Source organism: Passer domesticus, chromosome 5 (genome assembly GCF_036417665.1).
Source record: "Passer domesticus isolate bPasDom1 chromosome 5, bPasDom1.hap1, whole genome shotgun sequence".
In the NCBI taxonomy this organism is placed as follows: Eukaryota; Metazoa; Chordata; class Aves; order Passeriformes; family Passeridae; genus Passer; species Passer domesticus.
In genome coordinates, this window is record NC_087478.1 from 27,059,309 (window position 1) to 27,079,225 (window position 19,917).

The 19,917-nt window shown below is 37.2% G+C and overlaps 1 protein-coding gene across 1 annotated transcript in view; it reads left to right on the top strand.

Moving 5' to 3' along the window:
* CNTN1 (contactin 1) overlaps positions 1–18,720 on the top strand; it is a 209,199-nt gene extending 190,479 nt beyond the window's left edge. The window contains exons 21-24 of the mRNA XM_064422452.1: positions 2,019–2,205; positions 3,579–3,691; positions 4,720–4,876; positions 16,165–18,720. Of these exons, the coding sequence (XP_064278522.1) occupies positions 2,019–2,205; positions 3,579–3,691; positions 4,720–4,876; positions 16,165–16,244 (537 nt within the window). The 3' untranslated portion in view covers positions 16,245–18,720. The remainder of the gene's footprint in view (positions 1–2,018; positions 2,206–3,578; positions 3,692–4,719; positions 4,877–16,164) is intronic.
* The last annotated feature ends 1,197 nt before the right edge of the window (positions 18,721–19,917 follow it).

Here is a 19,917-nt window from a genome sequence, read left to right on the forward strand (position 1 = left end):
TGCTTAACTACAGCAGTATGTTAATTGTAATCATATAAAAGAATCTCTGACTTGAAGATCACTATCAGACCTTCAGCTGAAACGACTGTCACAGTTTCAGATCCATGCCAGTTTGAAACCAGTCGTCTGGTGGAGGTTGCCACTCCACTGCTGAAGCCTGCAGAATGGACTGGGTGCAGTCCTCATTTTAGGGTAACGGTTGTTTACTTGGGACAATAGACACCTTTATAAGTATGAATTTTATGAGTGTGATTGCCTAAGTTACAATAAACCAATGTTTAGGAGGCTAGTGGATAATACTTTCCAAACAAAATGCAGGACATACATTTATAGAACTGAAGATTGTCTTTTTGTGCCTGCTGGAAATCAGGTGTGCATGCTGAGCTTAAAAAGCAAATCCAATTTGGTCTGCAGATACCGTGTGATTCTCCCTGCAGCAGGAAAGAGTGACAAAGGCCACTAATATGTCAGATTTATAATAATCAGAGTGAGTAACCTCTAACACCGGTGGGAATGACTGTGGCAAAAACCATTCACAAGAGACAAGCTCCAAGAGGTATTTAGTTGACAGTAATCTCTGGGTAGTGATACTGTTCTCATGTCCAAAGACATTTGAAGTAGGTGAAGAGAAATCCTCTGCTAAATCACCTGCATCTCTCTTTATTCAACCAGAGGATGTAGTCTAAGATAAAAGAAAGTAATATTTTTATTAAATATTGTAATTTAAATGTAAATGGGAGAAAATAAAGCCTCACCAAACAAGGGTTGTACCCACAACTTATAAGGAAGAGAAGTTGTGATATTAACACTTTGGCAGACCATCAGTTCTTCTAACCTGTTTCTTAAATGAAGTTTTGATGGACAACTAATGTCAGAAGAAGGTTAAAGCAGTTGCTATTTAAAAGACAAGATGACAGGATACCAATAATGTCTTACAAAGTAAGATTTTTCCTAGAGCCTGAATTTACCAACAGTATTAACATCTTCTTAAAAAATTTTAAACGCTCTCATGTAGCATACACAAAATTCATTATGAAGTCAGGCAGAAGCTGAGCAGAAATGCTGAGGGTGAAAACACTCAGAACCAAAATGCAATGGGCATGGCTTTCTGCTCTTTCAGGTTTGTGCAGTAATTTAGTCTTATGCAAATGGTTATAAACCAGACAAAACCCAGAGACTGATGCTGTTTCACTCTCATTTGCATCTCACAAGGCCATGCAGAATAGGACCCTGTGTATGTGAGGGACTGTATGGAATGACATCACTCCTTAGGAATTACACTGTTTTCACCTGGTGCTTTGTAATGCATAATGAATTAAAGTAGGATGAAACAAGTTCTTGGGGAAAAAATAAACCCTAATGGAATTTCTGTGTACTCTTAATTTGCTTTGGTTTTTAAGGTGTTACAAGCTTACAGTCATGTTTTTCACATATTTTAAGTATTTTCATGTACTTCTTCATCTACTTTGACAAATGTTAGCTTGTGCTATGAAACCTGATTGAGTTTAGCTGAAAAACTCTAGAAGATAGTTACGTACACCTCTCCAGACCCACACATGCAGTTAACTTTGCTTTTTTAGATAGAAGTACAAAAGGCCTAAATTTGTAAGACATTCAAAACAAAACTCACCAAAAACATTCTCAGAGTTTAGTCTCTACTAGTGTAAGAAAATAATACTAAAGTTCAGAGTAGAGTGCAAAAACAAAAGAGCAAGAAGAAAGTCTTGTTCTTTAAAGACATTATCCAGCTCCCAGGCTTCTAATGACTTAGCTGGGAACAAGCTAAACCACTGTAAGAAAAGTTTACTATAATAAAGTCTACATTTATTTCTGTTCCTTTATACCTATTCATAACTTGGTTGAAATCACAGCCTGTAGAAGGAATTCTATACTATTGCTGTTAGATTTCTTTTAGCTGGCTTATATCTGAATATATAGTTTAGAAATATATCAGTTTTTATAAAATTTCTTTATGATTAAATATGTTAAATTTAATCCTCCAATTGGCATGCTTACAGATTCGTTACTGGGCTGCTCATGACAAAGAAGCAGCTGCACAGCGGGTACAGGTGAGCAATCAAGAGTATTCAACCAAACTGGAAAACTTGAAGCCTAACACTCGCTACCATGTGGATGTGTCTGCCTTCAACAGTGCAGGCTACGGACCTCCCAGCAGCACCATTGATGTTGTTACGAGGAAAGCACGTAAGTAAATGGAGCATTGGCTCAAGTATGATCATGTTTGCAAACATGGCTTCTCATTAATATACCAGATGTTGTCTTCTCATGTGGTATTGCTTCTTAGTCTGAAATCTCTGCTAAAATTCTCCTTCCTCTCTTTTGTTGCCATATATAATGGCGATATCTTTCTAAAGGCAGTAAAGAGGCTAAACTTATAGGCTCCAAGGAGGGTCACCTGAAAGTTCAGATCAGGTTGCTCAGGGTTTTGTCCAGCTGGATCTTGAAAACCTAAAGGGGTAGAGACAGCACAACCTCTCTGAGAAATCTGTTCCAGTCACTGACTTATTCTGAGCATCTGGTCTGAGACTCTTAATCACTATTGTGCATCCTCCTTCCATGCCATACAAGAGCCTGGATGCTTTTTGATAAACCCCCTGCCAGGACAGGGCACTCCCCTCCAAAACTCCAGGGTGAAGTGTCCCAGATCCCCACCAGGTTGGTATCACTCTGAACTCACTCCAGATTACTAGTGTCTTTCAAGTATTGGAAATCCCAAAGCTGGCTAAATATTTTAAATGATGAGCAGTTGAGACCAGCTATTACTTAGGCATCTATACACTGCCTTTCTGTTTTGTCAGTAATTATTAAAATGTGACCAGCTGCCATTTCCATCAGAAGCACAGCAGCAGATTCAGGCAGCCTTGAGAAGTAGGTGATCTGAATCTCACCCTAGAATTAACATACCATAACAGGTTTTTGAATATTGCTCCTGACTCAATGAGGATACCTGGTGCTAGCATTGACTGAACAATGTAAGAAAAGCATCTTGTGTATTTAAAATGCAGTTATCTGGGCTAAAAATGCATACAGCTAATTTGAGGATCTCTGTCAGTAAATAGTGTATTGTGGTACTTGCACCAGCAGGGTTTATTAGTAAGAGTCCATTTTATAAGCCTACTGTATAAGTTATAATTAATGGTTTCTGCAGTGGCGTACTGTTATTTCTGCTGATCTGAGGTAAATGATGTACAAATGGCTGTAAAGAGTTGATTGAATATTTTATCTCAATGAATAAATATGACTTATGCCACATTTCTGGGAGGTTCTGACGGTAGTTGCATGCCAGCAAACACTGGTGGTCAGCAACACAATGAAGCGTAATGTTGGCCACTTCCATTCTGGCAACACAGAAACGCAGACCCACAATGCAGCCACTGCACAAAGCCATCCAAAATTGCCTGGCTGGAGCTGTAGAAGTTCATTCCAGGAAGGAGACTATCCCTTTCTCATATATAGCCTAATTTCCATTTTTACATTTTTACATGTCTTAATAAAAACATCACTGAACATTGATTAAATCTCATTTATGTGTACATTATACATATGTTGCTTTTCAGCTCCAAGCCAACGCCCAAGAATTATCAGTTCTGTAAGATCTGGTTCAAGGTACATCATCACCTGGGATCACGTGAAGGCAATGTCAAATGAGTCCGCTGTCGAAGGATACAAAGTAAGATATCTGAAAATATTTTTTATCTTTATATATGCTTTGTGTAGTGCACAGTAGCACTACAGTCACTGTATAGACAGTGTTGAATCTTTGTACGTAATCAGGCTAACACATACTTGAACACTGAAGAAGAAGATATCATGCTCAGCAATTGCAGCCATCCAGTAGGCCTAGGGCAAAGCCAGTGGACTTAGTCAATATGATGAGGAAATATTGGGGGACTCAAATTCATTTGGGTGGTAAATCATGTTGTGGGAAAGTTCATAGCAGTGACTGCAACAACCTCATTTCCCATAGGATCACATTTATTGTATTCTGGTTTAAAATAATGCATAGAAAAGTAACCACAGCAAGTGTATATACTGACTATAGGGCATATAGAAAAGGTCAGCTTTTAATTCCTGTCTAATGTTGCTACTTGCTTGGCAGTAAGAAAATTAGTATCATATTCTTCATTTGCAAATTTGATTGAGGAGTTGAACTCCTTCATGGGAATTTCTAATTTCTGTTTCACAGAGATTATTTCAGAAAGAAATGGGATATTTTCTAGAGGTCCCACAAGATATCTACCATCCTATTTGCAATAGTTTAGCATAATTGAGAGCTAATAATAAAATTCCTAATTGTCTCATTTATGAAAATGGTTATACATTTTGTGTCAGAAAAGCCAGCTGAGTTCTCATATTTTTATTTGATGGTCTCTGCCACCCTGCATTGATATTTTCCATCACTTAATTACTTATTTTGAGTGTAAGTGCTAAAATTATTTTTCAAAACATGGCATAATTTTGTAACAGAAAATGAGAAGACATCCTGTCTAAATTCACCTTGTGTAAACGTGGAAAAAAGTTGTATTAGCCACCAAGTTTATATATATATATGTGTGTGTGTGTGTGTGTGTATCTATATATATAGTGTTTCATATAAATAAAAACCCAATACTTTTTCATTGACACACTGTAGATACAGAAATGTATCTTCATGGAAATGTTACATTTCAATAACTGTATTTACCGTGACTTTCCTAGGTACTTTATAGGCCAGATGGACAGCATGAAGGCAAGTTGTTTTCTACTGGAAAGCACACGATAGAGGTCCCAGTCCCCAGTGATGGTGAATATGTTGTTGAGGTGCGAGCACACAGTGAAGGAGGAGATGGAGAAGTAGCCCAAATAAAAATTTCAGGTGAGCAGATAACTTCCCTTTTTCTTTGCCACGCTCCTTGGAAATTTTGGACTGAGTGTTTTCCTCTTGCATGCGATTGAGAGATGGGAACATCCAAAATTAGAAAGGTATCCCTTCAGGAGTGACTGCACTGAGAATAAGAGTATATCTTAAAACATTTTTGAGGACTCATAGGACACACACATGACACTTCTGTCACAGTCCAGCTCAATCCGAGAAGCACTGCCAATCTTCCAAATACCAGAGTGCTTTACTGGTGCCCCTGGTTAGGCTCCCACTTCTAGTAATGTCCCACAAGCATAACTACATGGTGCAGACCTCAGGATCTAGGTGTCAGCTTGCAATAACCCCATAGCCCTAGCACCTTTTACCTCCATCTCATTCCTCTGACAGCTGCTGCTAAAAGGAAAATAATAGAGAAAAGGAGTGGTCCACAGTGATGCACAGACTGCTTGCTGGGGAAGTTCCACTTCTCAGTGAAAAGAGGATCTGTAGCACAAAAATGATAAATAAGCAGTGAGAAACTCCACCTGCTGTAAATCACAGTGGTCTGGATGATTGGTAAAGAAGAGAAGGGACCGTGGCTTAGGATAATTCAAATTGGGCTCAATGTTGACTATAAACACTAGTTCAGACATGGTGTGCACATATCTCCTTCCTCTTAGTTTTTTATCTGTAGCAGTTCCTTGCTACTATTTGGTATGAAAAAGAACATACGAATAGACATCAAGGAATTGGATAGTGTCTTTGCAAGGTTATAATTCCATCACTTACATTGTATTCTTGTATTTTTAATTTAAAAAATTAACTAGGGGGATAGAAAGGATTAAATGTCAACAATATTATTGTCACAGAAGCAATGCAATGATTATTGTGGCTTTTTTAAAATAACAATGCTTATGTTGTATTTGTACTGTGAGGGAAGCTGCCCGTGCCTAAAGGAGTGGACCTCCCATTTGTAGATTTTCAATAATATATATGGCTTATATAATCTGGTGCGAGCTCATGATTATCACCATTTTTGTTTGTATTAAGTTTTTATTTTGTGTGTATTTTGTTCTAATGGACACCTGCACAGCTGACATTTTTTGCCTGTGTTTTTAGTCTGTGTTTTTCTGGCTTTGGTGTTTGAGCATTGTTTCCTTTTGTAGCTGTTGTTAGATTAAAGAGTCTTTTTGTGTCTAATACATGGTTTCCATTAAGAAATGTATCTATACTAGCCACGTGACTAATGAAATGTTTAAAACACTGTGTGCATTGCATCTCTCCTCAGTTACAGTCATCAGGTCTTAAATACTTTCATCAACTCTTTTCTTCACCTCTCCAGATTCTGATACTTCCTTTAAGACTGTAGATACTACACATGCACTGTGTTTGACTCAGCTGTCTGCAGAGATATTCTTGCCTCCCCACACTTAACTACTTCCAGCATTATTCATTAAAGGCTTTCATTAGCCATTTATTACCTTTCATGAGGCTATGAAATTATGTTCATCTTGTTTGTCCAATACCATCTCTAAATCCTTCCTGGAATCCTTACTTTGCAGGATACAGTATCTCATCATTTGCAGAGTACACCACAGTGTCGTGTCTCTTTTTAACTTTTTATTTGGCCTTTGGCTGTGGCAAAGCACAATTGGTTTGAATGGTTTAAGTTCCTGTGCTGTCTGAAGTTTTATGTTAATCTGTTGTTTCTATTTGCCATTTTGGTTCCATAGGTGCTTACTTCTGCTGCTTTTGATATAAATAAATGGATTGCATTCAGTCTACAGCTGTTCAGTGTGGAATCACAGTAGAAATTCAGAGCCTGTTCTTCAATAATTGTGGTTTTAAATCTGCTGGTGACTGAATTCTTAATCCATTTAGCATACATGTTAATTGTGTGTACCATGTTCTATGAGGCTATTTTGGGATAGTAAGTCAACTGCTTAAAAAAATCTGAAAAATATTGTTGTATTATACACCGGACCAATCACTTTTAACATATTTTATAAGCTGCAAAAATGTTTAGGCAACTGCTGTCTTCAGGACATGTCCTCATTGTCTTTGTATCAAACATGCATTAAAATGTGCCATTGGTGTGGTGCAAAGGGCCTTTGGGTCGCAGCTGCCAAATAAATTCCCAGACCAAATCGTGTGCAATGTCAAGCCCAAGCTGATCAGTCTTGCCAAGACTGTGACCTGTCCCAAGTATGCCTGTACAGAATTAGCACCACTGGGAGGGTTGGCACACTGCTAATGCTGGATGCTGCTTTGCAGAGTTTTGCATTGAACTGTCTTCCACACTGCAGACAAGTTCTCATCCATAAATTCTACCATACACTAGCTAGACAGACAGGGACTCTGCCTCTGGTGACCTAGACAGAGACAGAATTCCCTGGACTAAGTTTAGGAAAGTTTGAAAAAGAGAAAAAAGGCAAGTTAATCTCTTTGTAACACACAGTATACAGCCAATCAGGAAAGAATTTCAGGTTATTTCTAGGCTGCTTTTCCAAAAAGCAGAACAAAGTATAATTTTAACGCCTACACATGGCAAATTATGTCTGCTAATTTTTATTCTTAAGGAAATCTTCCAGTAATGCATTAGGGTTTAGAATAATTATCTCAAAATAATGATAGAGTAGTTAAATTTTTTTTAATTACATTTTTTCTCAGGGAATTGCAAAGAAGAGAAGATGTAATTTGATAGGAATGCGTATTTTGGTGCTTGACTGACCAAAATGGAAGTTACATATTTACATGGCGATGTAAACAATATCTAAAGCAAAACATAAGGCATCTTACCAAACTCAGAGGGGAGTATTGCCCTACATGACCTTTAGGCATCTGATTCCAGTGTTTGCAAACCTACCTAATTTTGTGCAGAAGTGAATGGGGAGAATTAAGCAGCTAGGGCAGAAGTTGGAACCTATGACCAGGAATGGCAGGATCTTAAACAAGGAGTGTCTACAACACCAGTGTGTCATCCAGGTGGGTGTTTCCCGGCTGTTCCCTGGGCATCAAATCCAAAGTAATCTACAAAATATGGCTGAGTTAGGTGTCTAAGCTCCCATTATAATCAGTTGCCATCTAGGGTGTAATTCAGAATGTTAAACAAAGCCTGTGGCATTTGAGATGCCCCAGTTTACCAGGGACATCCTGGGGCATCTCAAATGCTATGTCCAGGGGCACAATCTGACAGGCATGATGTGAAATATAGGGGACCTGAGGGTTTGGGACAAGTTTGGAAGGGAACTTCAAAGGGATGATTCCTTAAAGGGAAAATTCAGTGGTCCTTCCCTCCACCTGTTCAGGTGATAAACCTCCTTCAAGAAAAGTGGAAAAAACTGTTTCTTTAACAAGTGAAAATTTATAAGCATAAAAACTGAATAATATTAAACAATAAAACCTTTTGCTGTTTTGAAGAGAGGGCAAATTCATAAAGTCCTTCTGTAGTTCAGAGAGAGTGCTCTGTGGGTGTTTCTTGGCTCACTGGGTTTCTCTCAGTCCTCTGGTGCTGGAATGCAGCGTCCTGGGCCCTCAGTGGGCCACAAGTGGGAGCTCACAATGTTTTTTCTGGGTTTTCAGTCCAGAGCAGATTTGAACACTTCCAGGAAAAGAAAAAGCAACAGTCTGGGGAGCTTCTCTGCCTCAGCTAGCTAAAAACTACCTAAAAGCAAAGGAGAGCTCTCTCCTGCTCCCTGTCTGTGCCACAGACAGTGAATGCCAAGAGTGACCTGCAGCTCTTGTCTCTTTGTTTTTGAATACAGCCATGAAAAACTTCCACTGCTTTTCCTTCTTCCCCGCCTTTGCTCTCGGATCTATTTTTAAAGGCATAAAACTTCTTTCTGGGCTAAACAGATGAATGGGAATGTATTTCAGCATCATAAAGTCATCCCAGGACACAGGTGGAGGCCAGACAGGACACCAGCACACATCTTTTATCCTATATTTCAGGTTCAGGAGCACTAACTGGCCCTCAGGTCCTAACATAGGAATTAAAATTGTAGTATGTTTTAACTAACGTAATTACATTTGAAAGTCAAATGGAAAAGAAACTAGAAGTAGATTTTATTTCTATCTCAATTCCTTGTTCAAGGGAAAAACCTCCTTTTTGTTTTCTTCATCCTCTTCCATCTCCCAGAAAACCCAGTCACCTGCAAAAGGGGGAGGTAAATATCCTGCAGCCACTTTGCTCTCATGTAACCAGTCAGCTTCCAACACATTACACTATTATAGTTGAGAGTGATACAAACAAAATTTACCAAACAGTATCTAAAGCTATCTTTTGCATGCCTTTTTTGTTAGTGGACATTTTGAAATAAAAGTTCTTATCATAAAATAACTCTCAGTATATGTGCATTCCACATACAGCTATAATCAGTATAAAATACAGCTATGGTCTTTTGTATTTTATTGGCCAGTGCCTGTTGTAGAGTAAGGAGCTTGGGGATATTTTTAAGCCCATTATAGTAAATTAATGAGCTACACAATTCATTCTTGAGTTACCAAACCAGATGAAGTTTGGAATGACTTGTTTAACCAATGGAGTCTTTTTCAAGAGTTAATAATAGGCTTATCTGTTTCCTTTGAAATATAGTAAAGGCTGAGAATTTTTTTTGTCTCTTGCATGATTTTTGGACTGCAGTGCTTTGTCATATTACTAATATTAGTGTAATTAAAACAATCTTGCAATCAGTAGGAACTAAAACCATATGGTGCTTGGTTCTTTATTCTCTTCACTTGTGTAACTGCACTGGCCTCAGTGCAGTTGCTTTATGCCAGAGTACGAAAAAATAGAATCAAGCTCTCAAGTTTTAAAATTTCTTCCACTGTGGGAAAGAGGGGAGGGTTACTCTTCTTATTTGGATATATATTGGGGAAGAATGGGAAATATCATACACCTTCAGCTTCACATGTGAAATCAGGTTAATGTCTCAGTTTTAATAGTGGCATGGACAAAGAGTAATTTATGTATTGTATATGCTTATAGCAAGAGAACAAAATTACAGTTTCTCTGTGTTCAGTGCACACACACATATATATACACATATGAATTCCATTTGCCAGAGGCATATTTTAGGATCCTAAAATAGTATTTACTTTGAAGTACAACTCTTTCAAAGGAAAATCCATAAATTTTGCCTGTACTAATTTACACAGTCCTTTTAATTATTTATCCTTTAATTTTTTCAATTACTATTTGAAAGGGGACAAATGTTTGTTGCACACATTAGTGTCAAGAAGTCAGGTGATCATTCACTTCTAATGTGGTATAATCACAATCTTTTGATTGTGATATGAAAATGTCCATCTGTTGCAAAGATTGTTGTAGTAATTAGAGGAGGAGAACACAGGTAAAAATTGTAATACTGAAGAAAGCAGACTCTACCTAGCTGGGGCATGACAGTCCTTTGTTGCTCACCTTGGAACTTCTTATGCATCTGATACAAGAATATAGCAAAATCTTCTACTGAACTAAAAGTACATTTCTGAAAGAGCTCTTCTTTAAAAGAAGAGTAACTTTCAAAATGCATTTGCTGTTTCTCATGACTGAAAAATTAATACTCAGAATGCCCTATATCCTGATACATACATATGCTTAAATCAACATATTTTGTTCTCTGGTGTTTTTCTTGATTTTTCTTCATCATCACATCTCATTTCATCACAATTATAATTTATTGGTATTGCCTCCTTCCAAGCCTTAGTTTGATTGAATAAGGTGACAATTCCATGCTTTGCAACATACTCAGTGATAGAACAAATGTTATCTTGAAAAGCCATATTCTCATTAATTTCAATTTTTTCACTTTTTCTTGTATTCAAACTTAAAGGTTGGACAGATAGTGGAAATATTTTCATATCTAGTTATGTTTTCTTAGTCTGCATTATCTTGATAATCCCTGTTTCCTTTCTTCTTTTCTGCAGTGAATTTAATGCCCAATTTAAGATTTTTTTCTGCCTTGCTGAAGAGCAAGGTCAAATTGAAGCTGATCTGTCCTATTGGACTAATCTATCTTCTTTGTTGCTTCTCAGTCCATTATTTTCATTGTCTGCATATTTTTCGTGTTGCTCTCCAGGCCTAGGTGCTGCTTGTTCCCGCTGATTGCTCCTTGTGGTGCTGCAGTACTCAGGGAGCAGAGGGAGGGAGGTTGTGACACCATTTTGCACCTGAAGAGTTTCTGCTGTTTACCCATTGCACCCTGTGGCTTTTTAAATGTGGACTATTTGCAAGTCAAAAAGAGTAACACAGCTGGTATATAGTTGGGCTGAATTTATTTGTAAGAAAAATTCACACATCTCTATTTTCTTGAACAAGGAGGAGTAGAAATCACTAGACATACCAGCTGGCCAAAGAAGATCCTCTGCCTAGGTCACAGGATAATCTTCTCATACTATTATTTGTTGGCACACAACTTTAAGAGTGTATTTTATTTAAAAAAAATATTACCAGTGGTTTTCTACTTTACTCTCCATGCAAAAAAATCTGTAATGAATATTAGTATATGAGGGGAAAGAGGTATTTGAGAAATAACCTATGTTTACTGATAGCTAAATAATAACCCAATGAATGAAAATTTTCTGATTTTTCTTGGAGTCCAGGTCATCTTTTCATGTTGGCAGCCTAGGTCTGTGGCAGGGCTAGAGTCAATGAAAAAGAAGCCCCAGCTGCTGACAATGCCAAGGTTCCAGGTGCTATTGCCAGAACAAAACAAAATGTTTCCTTAACAGAATTTTCAAGTAGAAGAGGACAGATTAACACCATGGGGTGGAAAAATCACCCATACCATCAGCAGCAATTCAAATATGTTTTTCTTAGGATAGTTGAAGCTGTTCCCCAGGTGCACAGCAAACCTTAGCACAGCCCAAAGCATGGGCAAATGGACAGACAGCTTTGTTTCCATGCCATACATCTACTCTGCTTCAAAACCAGTAAATCACAGAGTTGTGAATCACTACATAGTGCCTTTCTTGAAAGGTTTATGGCACAGGCAAGAGGAAAATTTCCTCATGCACAAACAAAGGTTTCCTAGACAAGGGAAAGTTGGACTCTTGATTTAGTAATGATGCCAGTGATGCAAGATAAGTATATTATAATTAGTTCCATTATTTTCCATTCTCCGTGAGTAGGGATAACAGAATTTAAATCATGTCAGCTGATGCTGCCTATTTCTTTTGCAGTAGTCTTTCATGGAGACAGTATTTCCAGCTGGGAAAAGAGCAATTTCTTTTCAATATCCAGTTGAAAGAACAACAAACCCACCTCTTTCTTTTATGTGATTTAAAGAAATGATATTTCACCCCATTTCTGTTTTTCTGTTCTACCTGAGTAAATATGAAAACACTGAGAAAACAAATACAAATGAAGCCTAATAGTTGATAAAGAAACTAATGACTGGAACAGGCGAAAAATCCCTTCCTTTTTTTTCAGATGGCCTTTTTTTTTTCACACAGAAGTGGACAAACTTAGACTCAAGGAGAAACAGAATATGAGAAGGCTTTGCAATTAACCTTCTTGTAGTAAAAAGGAGTGCTAAAAACTGGATAACCCTAATGGAATATAGGTCCTTGGATCCTGGACCTAAAGGAGAATATTTTTTACAGGAGTTTCTTTCAGATAAAAAGAAATCTGTTTTGCAGAACAGTCACAAAGACAGACTGTTATGAATGAGTTTTTAGGTTTTTTGAAGAATCACCAGCAAAGGTATCACGAAAAGTAGATTTGATGTAAAAATGAAAATATGACAAAGTTTGTTGGTAAGGTTCACTCTTCTACTTATTAGATGAATAAACACATAGAGAAAAATCAAAATAAAATCTAAAATCAATCAGTCTAAAACTAAAATCAATCTAAAATTATCTATATGGAGGCAGGGAATGGAAAAAGGTATGGATGGGGAAGGGTAAAGATAAAAAGGAATAAGGGAGACTCTCCGGTTGTGTCAATATGTTTCAAGGGGACCCCTTTTACCAAACTTAGCCTTCAACTTGACCAGTGGTTTAGGCCTAGAGGTTTTAGCAGTACTTAACAGCACTTAATCAATAGCCTAACTTGAACAATTTAAGAAAAGGTTCTGTAGAATTTACCGTGTGCACATCAGTAACTCTCTCATAGGCCTGACTTAGGAATCCAGCATACTTGTGAATCTGAGAGCAGCATTCACAGTGCATTTGCTGTGGCATATTCACACTCACATGCACACAGACCTAAAGGAGTGTGTGAATAATTCCCACTGAGTTCAGTGAAGAGCTCGTGTTGAATGCATTGGCATCTTCTCCACAGGCAAAGGGTTGATCCTCAAGGAGTGGGATTATCAGCCCAGGCTGTGTCCTTGGCATTTATCAGCAGTCCCCTGAGCATAGCAAACTTGAGAGTTTGCTGGCTCTGAGAGGCCCCACTCAGAGGGAAGTTGCATCTTGCTGTGATCAGGAGAGATCTCAAAGGTCCTTTTTTTCACAATGAAAAGACACTGATGTTGAGAAAAGGTCCAAAAATATTTTATATAAAGATAAGTAACATTTAAAGAAAATAATTATGTAACAAATTGTCACAAAGGCTTAAGAAATATGTCAAAGTCAGAACTGTTTTAATTCCTGTTTCTTTTAGGCATTGATTTTATTTCTTTTGAGTATATTTGGAAGACTGTTGCATACTGTTCAAGATGTCAGTAAAATTTAGGATCTCCTTTCAGAAATGTGAAAGTTTCATCAGGATGTTATGTGATTGAGGTGGCGACAGAGAATTTAAAATAATAATAGAAAGCTGTGGATTAGTGGGACTTTACAAGGAGTTCCTGTGATACATACAGATCTTGCTGAAGGAAAAGCTATCCAGCAGTTTTTCTGTTCATTTACTCAGACAAATGGACAACCACTTATGTGAGAAAGGCTTCTGAGTACAGGAGACAGAAAAAAAGTTAGGTTAGCTTCATGCATCCCATTTGATGTTAAACTACATTCTAGGTACATGTTTTTCTAGATAGTTTAGACCTAAACTTAAAAATATCAGCTGAAGGAATTCTATACCAAACAGTAGTGAAGCCTGTGCAAGATTTCACTACTTTTGCTTGGGAAAAAAAACAAGCAACAACAATAAAAAAACCAAACAAACAAAAAAAAACCCCTACCAAAAACCAAACCAACCAACCAAACAAAAAGACCAAAAAAAAACCCCCAAAACAAACAAAAAAAAAAACCCAGCCAAATTTAAAGGCATGCGTTTTGTTTATTTAAAGAAATGAGGACTCTTGATAGTAAGTTCACACATGGTGCATTAGATTGGTAGTTGGGTTGTGTGATGCTGATTTGGTTTTGACAGTGATTTTGATGGCTTTAGTTTGCAATTGCATGCACACTGGATCCATAAAATGCTGGTTGAGAGGAGAGATCACACATTACAACAGTGTGGAGAGAAAGAATCTTTAGGCACTACATATATCCAGCTCATACCTGGCCAGACTTCAGAGGGAGCTTAATAATCCTTTTGTTTAAATTTACATCCACACGTTTATTTGTACACGTCCATTAAGTCTTTATCTGGCATTTCTATAGCTCTTAAAGGTTGCTAAAACTGACAGATCACAATTGCATTACTGCACAGAATTTTAATTCTTTTAATTCTTGTAGTCTGTTCTTCAGCAAAACTTTTCTTAACTTTCATTCATGATCCACAGGAGTGTACTGGATGTCATGCAATGGCAAATAGTGTTTCCAGTAAAGTATGGATCCTTACATGTAGGTCAGTAATCTAACAAGAAAGAAAAAGATGATCTGCCTAATGTGCATTTATCCTGCTAATGTTCTTTAATGTGCTCTCCAAGGATAGGACTTGCTTTATTTAAGAAAGATGGTAAATATATCTCTGCAACAGTGCCTAAACCTCAGAAGGAACCACTATAATGAGGTGAATTGCTAACTATTCTGGAACCAGTAAGCACATCTCAGAGGAAGATTTATTATTCCTTTTTCTCTGTAGAGCAGCAATATGCAAGCAGATGTTTCCTCATACTTGCACATCATTCAGCTTTACTCAGCAAATTTTTTGTCTTGTTTTTCTCCATTAGAAGCATTCAAAATATTGATTTGTGTATTTACAAGTGCATTATCCTGGTCTGACAAAAGCAGAATACATTTTCTGTGGATATTCTTAAACACAAAACCTATTTTTTTCCCCATATGGTTTCATTCATTAAGAACCTCTACTTTGATATTTAAGAATAAAAATGAACTATTAATGTGCCTCATAAATCACTAAAAAATAAGATGAATATACCCCTTTCACAGTTTATCATGCTGTGCTTGTTTTTAGGCCTGCTGAATGTCTGCTGCTCAGTTTGTGCATTACCTTCTCAGTATGGTTTTTCTTCATTTAACAATTTCTGGAGAGCTGTTCAGTGGGCCTGTTCCAGCAGTGCCTCAGGACCATCAGCACCAGCTGCAAGCACTTCTGTGCTAAGTGTTCAACAGCAGTGAGCTGGGTCCTGCACTGCCCATCTACCATCCTGATATAGACAAGCCCTCTCTGGGATGAAAGAATATCCAGTTCTCAGGCTCCTTTGGCCCATCTCCAAGACTGACAGCCAGGCACAATTTGGCTGGGTTATTTTCTCATATAGATGCTTCCTAACAGGGAGGTGGACCATTGCAACACAAACCTCTGAACAATAGCAATTCTCATTTCTGTTTGCTAGAGCGAGTCATGTAAAGTTTGTAAGCCATAGATTAATATTTTATGTCTTAAAATATTTGTTTAAGAAATGCCCTTATGACTTTAACAGACATAAATGCCACACTGCTAGAAGTCGGCCATCTGGACTTTGTAGTCTGGCAGGTAAACAAACGGACCAGGCTCTTTGACATCTCTCAGATTATTGCTGTTCATATGAGCATTAACATTTCCAAAGGTGTCTCTTTGCTTTGTCACATTTCAAAGACTCCATTAATTTTGTTTTCACATGCTTAAATATTTATTTTGACCTTTTGCCTCCTGGTATAATAACCTCCTGGCTTGTCAGACTGGCCAAATCAAAATACACTGATGTGTCCTGAATGGCCTTGTTTCTTGTATAAACATGCTGCATAAACATACAGCTCTTGCAGAACAAAAGAGTGAGTCCTCTGCCCTACTGTAGCAAGTCTCGTTGTCCATTTCAGATTATTCATACAGGTAGGGGCTGTGCTGAAATATGCCAGCTGGTTTCCAGCCTCCATACTCTGTGGACTTGAGGATCATTCCCCCACTGCAAAGTAGTGCTGAAGTAAGACTAGTGAGACCAATACTGTGTTGTTTTCTGTTCGATGCACAGGTGCCGCTGTTGGAGTACCAACTCTGCTCCTGGTCCTAGTGGTGCCTGCCCTGGGTGTTCTTGCCTGCTCGGGATTCTGAATGTAGCTGGATTCACCTTGTCCTCCACATAACACAAAGGACTCCCTTTGATGATGAGGACCACGATTCTTTTTGATTCCTGTGTCACCATCCTAAGCCAAATAAATTACACTTTAAAAAGAATTACCCTACCGATTTCCTATGAACTTTAAGAGGACTGAGGCATCCAGGAACTCCTTCATGAAGTAAATCAACTTTTGAACGGCTAAGAATTTTTAACTTGTTCCAATATGCCTTATAAAACACTTATGCTGATCTGTGACAGTTGCATGATTCGGTCCAATGGGGCAAGTTACAGTGTTAAAACCCAATAATATAGGCTGTACAGTGAAAGTAAAATCACCATACGTAGGTGCTTTAACTTGAATAACAAATTGTGAAATATAATAGAGATTGAAATGTTGATTGTATGTGATAAATGTAAGAGTACTACGTCTGTCTGTACTATCCTATATGTTTTGTGTACTGCATATTTTTGAATAGCCCCGTCATCATTTACTGGGATTACTGATTTTTAGAGAGACAGTCAAAGCAAAAACATTTAATTATTTAGAGCTATATTTCTTGAGATTATTGGATAGAATTTGAAGGAATTAAAACAAAAGTCAGTGATAAGGATGTTTTGTTTTAAATATGTTCAGAACACCCGAGACATGGATAACATGCTCAGCTTAAAGGAATTTACCTGTGCTTCACTGACCCGAGATTTATTATATTCTTTTCTTAAAAGAATTGTGTTGAAAAATTGTTATGGTAATTGTTGCTGGTTTTGGGAGTCAAATGTCAGCTTTCAGGGAAGCAGCGTAATGTATTGGTTTTGATTTAGTCTTATTCCTATTGTTATTATTATGGTAGCAATATAACACTTAGGAGTTTGGAAATGAAGTCCATGCTAAGAACAGCCAAGTGGACTGTGAAATGGTAGGAAACGTATGTTATTTTTTAAAGTGAAAAGATTTAAAATATAAAAAAAGGAAAGAAAAAGATATACAATAAATGGCAAAAGCAGAGTAGCACAGTAAAAAAAATATTATATTTACATTTTTATGCTGCAGACACCAGGTGTTACCTTCCTGTATTGAAGGCGTACATTTGGGGGAACTATATGCTTTTTCAAGAACTTGATATTATTCTGATGTTCATAGTGTTGTAAATAAGAGTTTTAAAGTTCTGAGACCATTTCTCTATTTGACAGAGTACTGGATGATCCAACTGTGTGTTAGTACGTGAAAGTCAGATCCCAACTGTTAGTCCAAGCTACATGTTTACTATGGCCTTTTCAAAATGGGAATCTATTAGAGATAGAGAATGTTTTTGTTCTGACTGTGTCTAGAGTGTTTCAGTGCTGGGTTTCTTTGTTGGTTTGTTTGGGGTTTTTTAAGTTGTTAAAGAAATGCACATTCCTTTCTTTTCCATGGTATGCTGGGAATTAGTTTGAGTGTGAATGATGAAGAAACACAGTGATGTTGAATCAGCTGGCTCAAGTAATAGTGCAATGTCTGATGCTTCAAGAATTATAAGCTTTGAATCATATTTTATTAGCACAACCTTGCTAGCTACTTAGAAATAGATTTTATCTTTTTAGAACTGATACTGTAGAGGTCCATAATAATATTTACATGAAGCAAGTATAGGTCTATTAATAATTTACACCCCTTTCTTTTATTTGTATAATTTTGTACTATATATTTACATGTAAAAGTGTAGAGTCTTCATTAATAAATATCAACAATATGGTTTTAGTTTAATTTTAACTATTTGTTACAAGATGAAAATTTTTTAAATAGGCAAAAGTGATACTCCCCTATAGAGGAATGTCAAAGTGTCAAACACTACTGAGTTTCATAAATTGTATAATTATTTGAAAGAGAAATTATCTGTCTTCATACATAAGAGACTTATATGCTGTAAGCCTTCTGTACAAAAAATGTGTTTTATTGTGCTTAATTTGATTTTGTTCTTTTGCAGTATGACTCATTTTTATATAATATACAACCACAAGTACATCTTTTGCCAAATGCATGATTGCCTTTTACTTTTCTAATACATGGTGTAAGAAGCAAAACTGTTTCATTTTTGCATGGAAATCACCTGGGAAGGAAAGCCACTTCTCTTTTTTTAAATCAGCAACAAGGATGAGGTAGGTGTCACATACTGGATAGGTGGAGATTTTTCTGTTTCACATAATTGTGTAAATTTGACTGGGACCTTCAGCTTCAAATTGTTGTCAAGAAAAACTAACTAATGTATCATCTGCTTTAAAATGCAAGGTTCTTAATTAAAGTTTATATAGATAGACATATTTGTTGTTTCCTTATATTTCAGGAAAATTGATATTGCTATTATTTGATACTGATGAATATTGAACTGGTTTTTTAGTTACTTTTTATCTTTTCTTTTCAAATGAGTAGAACAGGACTGTGCTTTGTCCTTTTTATGAATGAAAAGTAAATGACAAATAAATGTATTAATGTTACTCAAAGTATTATAACTGTCTTTTGAATTGGAGCTTTCTAATTTCATAACAGCAGTGTGGTCATTTGTATAGTAAAGGTGTGGAAAGAATGAATTCCTGTTTATCCCTGCCCTGCATTCCTGTGACTATTGCTGGAGTTTAAGAGCTTTTCTGCATGATTTGCTTTGATTATAGGTCACACAGGTAGAAAGACTTTCCTAAAATCAGTGAGAGAGCACCCAGAGAGCTTTTCAGCACTTTTGGAAGCAAGAGATAACTAAGGAGAGTATTTTTTCAGGTAACATTTGCTATTCCAGTAGATATATGTAATGATTTAACCCCAGCCAGCAACTGGGCCCCGCACAGCTGTTCTCTCACTGTCTGATCATGAGTAGGGAGAAAATCAGAACAGTAAAAGTGAGAAAGCTCATGGATTGAGATAAAGACAGTTGAATAGGAAAAGCAAAAGCCATGCAGAGATGCAAAGCAAAACGAAGGATTCATTCACCACTTTCCATGGGCAGGCAGGTGTTCAGCCGTCCCCAGGAAAACAGAGATACAGCATGGGTAGTGGTGACTGGGAAGACAAATGCCATCACTCTTCCCCACTCCCTTCATCTTCCCCCAGCTCTATATGCTGAGGATGGTGGTGCATGGTCTGGGATATCCCTTTGGTTATTTTGGGGTCAGCTGTCCCAGCTGTCCCTTCCTAACTCCTTCTGCACCCTTCTCCATTTCTTCCAGAGACGATCCACTTTGTCTTTTTAACATTTCTACCACCAATTCCTTTTGCTTTGCCATTAAAAAATTATTGTTTCCAAAAACAGAAGAAAGGAGAGAATGCACAAAAGTCCTCATGAATGGAAAATAAAAAATGGTGTTCACATCTCAAAGAGATGTGGCACTGTCTTTTCTTTTCTTGCCAGATTAACATGTTTGTCTTTTACCTCCATGCCAATTAACCAAGTCTAAAGAACATTATGAAAAGACACTTGAAAAGTACCTTTTTCACCTTAGTTGGCCTTAAGTCTGGTTTATTCTCTTGATGAATGAATGACACTGGAAGTAATGCCATTTTTTATTCTCCAAAACTCTTTAAAAGCCCATGATTTAGGTGGTAACTTCAACAGGCAACCCCTTGGGGAGCGCTGATGATTGGATTCTTCTGGTCTATATTTAAATAATCTAATCATGTCTTTAATACCTGATGCTTCTGGT